We start from the raw sequence: 3,704 nt of genomic DNA on the forward strand, positions 1-3,704 counted from the left end.
ATATTTACTGTCAGTGAGGTATAAAGTGAATAAAGTTGGTGCTGGCCTTCTGGAGATGGGGGCATTGATAGCGGTATATATGGAGGGAGATCTCTGATGAAATGTTAGTAAATACTCCTCAGGTAGGTTGATGAGGTATATAGTAGGCGGTGACACCTGGCTTGTAAGCATTAATCTCAGATTTATCTTCCTTGCAGATCTGATCCCCCCCCCCAGGGAACATGGACTCTACCAGACCTGAACTGCTGTTGGGGCCTCTGTTTGATGCCCAGGATGATCTATTCCATCCGCAGGGGTTTCCGGGGTCGGACCCCATCGCCTTCCCTCTGTCGGAAAGTCAGGGATTTGCATCTGACAAACTCTACGAAGAATGGCAGCTCAGCGGGAGGGCGGTAAGTGGCCGTATTGGGGTACAACTATAAACCGCTCACAAACAGAGTCATGGCAGGCTTTGATGACATGAAACAGCCACAATGCTCCTGATAGTCATGTGATCTCTGCCTAGGCTGCAGGTCACATGACTTTTTGGTCTTTTCCCACGCTGCGGCTGCTTATCAGCAATGTTTATCAAGCCGAGGTCTGTTATCGCATTTTATCTAACTCATTAGCGTTTGGCGTACACATGGCGCGTCCCTATCAGTCGCGGCTGGCTGCCTAGGCAAACATAAGCGTGTACACATGACATGGATCCGGGTACTGACCCACAAAGCCCGGATTACATCCTCGTACAGCGGTCCAGAGCGCTGGATCTGGCAATACGACTGAACGCGATTACCGCAGACCGCCGCAGGGCGACATTTGTCTGGACAGGAAGTGGCTTGTGTGCAGAAGAATCCCCTCCCCCAGCTATTGTATACCCTGAACCCTTCATTGGGTGGAACCGATCCGGTTTAGTTGGCGCCGGGCTGACCGTTGCGTTCTTTTTGTCTTTTCAGGGCCTGAACGAGCGCGAGGATGCCGAAGATTACCTGCAGATGATGATCAACCCCAACGATGTCTACAGCACCGAGGCGACCGCCAGCGAATCGCCAGAGAGCGACAGCGGCTTCTCGGATGACCCCCGGCCAGAGACCCCCATAAACCACGAGGCGCCCCTGGCCCCGGCCGCCCCGGTGTATGAGCTGGTGTACGATATCGGCGCCATGGAGGAGCGCAAAGTGCACGGCGAGATGAGCAGCGTCATATCCATCCAGCTAGGTAATGGGGGGAGGGGATTTGTAGACCCCCTCATATAATTTAGGGCATGTAGAATAATTTAAAGCATCACTCCACCCATTTGAAAGAGGAATCTGAATCGCCTATATAAGGTTTCTACATTTTTCTCCAGTCTCACTTCTCCAACCTACCACTGACCAAGGTACGGTGCCCGCACCACACTACATGCACTTTAAATACAAAATCAGAATATAAATCCATCTGCCCTGACCTGGTCTTGTCTGAAGCTAAAATGATTAGCACAGCTTGGTCTAGAACACGCCCACTTTTGCTGAGCAGTGTACAGACATAACTTTGCTCCTCCCTCTGACATCACATGCAGTCTGATTGGCTCGTAGTTCTGCTCCATCATCTTCTAGGCAGCAGTGCAAGGGGAGAAAAAAAAGACAGATTCAGGGCGGGGTTTAATCAGGTGTGCTGCTAGGAGCCCCCACTAGGGGTCACAAGAGGTGAGGTCCAGGTATGCTGAGCCGCAGGAGTACAAAGGAATCCCAGACATAATTGGTAAAGGATCCAAATTATTTGGAATAAACCAAATCCCAGCAGGTCTCGGGGGAGATCAGGGAAACCTCACTTCATCAGGGGCACAGATGATATATTAACAAAAATATAATAATAACTTGTAAATAATAAAACCGGATGATTTCATCCAACCAGCACCCTTCATGGTGAGGGCCGTCCTTTCTTTCATGATTTGCAGCCCTGATGGAGTGAGCGTGACACCCAAAACGCGTCGGCTTTAAATTTAATACAAATCAATAAAGAGAATTGTATTTTGTTCTAATAACAAAACTTTCAGTATAAATTGTTTGTCCTCCTTTTCTTCCCCACAGGCCGAGGAGCGGATCCTGAAGAAGGTGCGGAGGAAGATCCGAAACAAGCAGTCGGCACAGGATAGTCGGAGACGTAAGAAGGAATACATTGACGGTCTGGAGAGCCGGTGAGTGCCGCGCAGCAATGGTGGTGGGATGGCGGTGCGTTGGGCACAATGAAGGGAGTAATTAGCGTCTTGTCCATTGCAGGGTGGCCGCGTGTTCTGTGCAGAATCAGGAACTTTAGCCTTGGAATCTCCTCCCCCTGCACAGGAAGACATTTTACAGTTTCATCCAGGGGTCCCTGCTGGGAAGGACAATTCTAAGACAGCTCGGTCCGATGAGATGTGACCACGCCGTAGGCCGATACTTAGCAACACTCAATGCAAGCTGTGATTGGAGATGATGCACTGGTACAAGGAGCGGAGGAGGGGGAGGGCACATTGGGGTGCTTGTGGTACCCTCCCCACCCAAATAACCTGCTGTGATCTATGCACCCATAAATGCACAATTACTGTCCTGTATGACCCCCCAACATACACAGAACCTGTCCAGCACGCTGACACCCCAGAGACCACCCCTTCATTTCAAGGTTCTACTCCAAGGACCCCTGCGCCTGTTTACACAGACGGAGCCGCCACACCCCCGCTTCTCGCACCCCTTAACTCCTGCTTGACCGGATCTTCCTGATATTCAGAGAATTATTTTATAATATTTATATGACTGATGATTCTATGTGTGGGAGGCTCAGCCAATATCTCCTGGGACGCAAAATATCTATGTTGTAATAAAAGTACTTAGTTTGTATGTTTTTAGTATCTCATTGTATTGTTACACTGATTTAATATTACATATTCTCAAATGATTTCATGTGTGCTTTAAATGGATCCGGTCTGCTTTTACTGGAAAGAACCCACAGCCTGATGACTTATATATACTCCCTGCTTTTACTGGAAAGAACCCACAGTCTAATGACTTATATATACTCCCTGCTTTTACTGGAAAGAACCCACAGTCTAATGAATTATACATAGTCTGCATTTACTGTAAAGAACACCTGGGGACCTTTATAGACTCTCTGCCACACATTCACACTTTGTTGTGAATGTCGGAGAAGGACGCTCCGGATTCCAGGTGTGGGTCACGCTGTGTCATGTGATATTTCCACACCCCACACTGTGCCAGGTCCGTCCTGAAAGCAGGAAGTGGCTTATGGACTTTACACAGCTGGGAGCCGCCTTTCACCTTCCTCCACCTATGAGCACCTGGATTAACCCTTTGTGGGCTCCGCCCTGCACACTCACCTGAGTGATCATAGAGAACAACAGGACAGAAAAATAATGGAAACTTCCAAAGGGAAAAAATAAATGTTTAATAAAAGAGAGGAGAGGAGAGGAGAGGAGAGGGAAGATAAAATGATGAAAAAGCGGGGGAGAAGAGAGGAAAAAAAGGAAAGAGGTGAGAGGAGGGAGGAACGGAAAGAGGAAACATAGGAAACAAGACAGGAAAGGAAAGAGGAGAGGAAGAAGGAAAAAGGCCAGAGGAAGGAAAATGATAGGAGAGAGGTAAGTAGAATGGAGGAAAGGAAAGAAGAAAGGAAGACTAGAGAATGAAGGAGTAAGGAAACAGGAATGGATGGATGATGGATTGATAGATGGATGACATTGGTGCCCGGTG

The 3,704-nt window shown here is 48.4% G+C and overlaps 1 protein-coding gene across 1 annotated transcript; it reads left to right on the forward strand.

Annotated features, from left to right (window-relative positions):
* Positions 1-201: 201 nt before the first annotated feature.
* On the forward strand, positions 202-2,274 carry CREB3L4 (cAMP responsive element binding protein 3 like 4). The gene is given in 5 exon segments (XM_072428546.1): positions 202-392; positions 936-1,269; positions 1,272-1,357; positions 2,049-2,155; positions 2,238-2,274. Coding segments are annotated over 5 exon segments (735 nt in total). The 5' UTR covers positions 202-221.
* The last annotated feature ends 1,430 nt before the right edge of the window (positions 2,275-3,704 follow it).

Source organism: Pyxicephalus adspersus, chromosome 12 (genome assembly GCF_032062135.1).
Source record: "Pyxicephalus adspersus chromosome 12, UCB_Pads_2.0, whole genome shotgun sequence".
Classification (NCBI taxonomy): domain Eukaryota; kingdom Metazoa; phylum Chordata; class Amphibia; order Anura; family Pyxicephalidae; genus Pyxicephalus; species Pyxicephalus adspersus.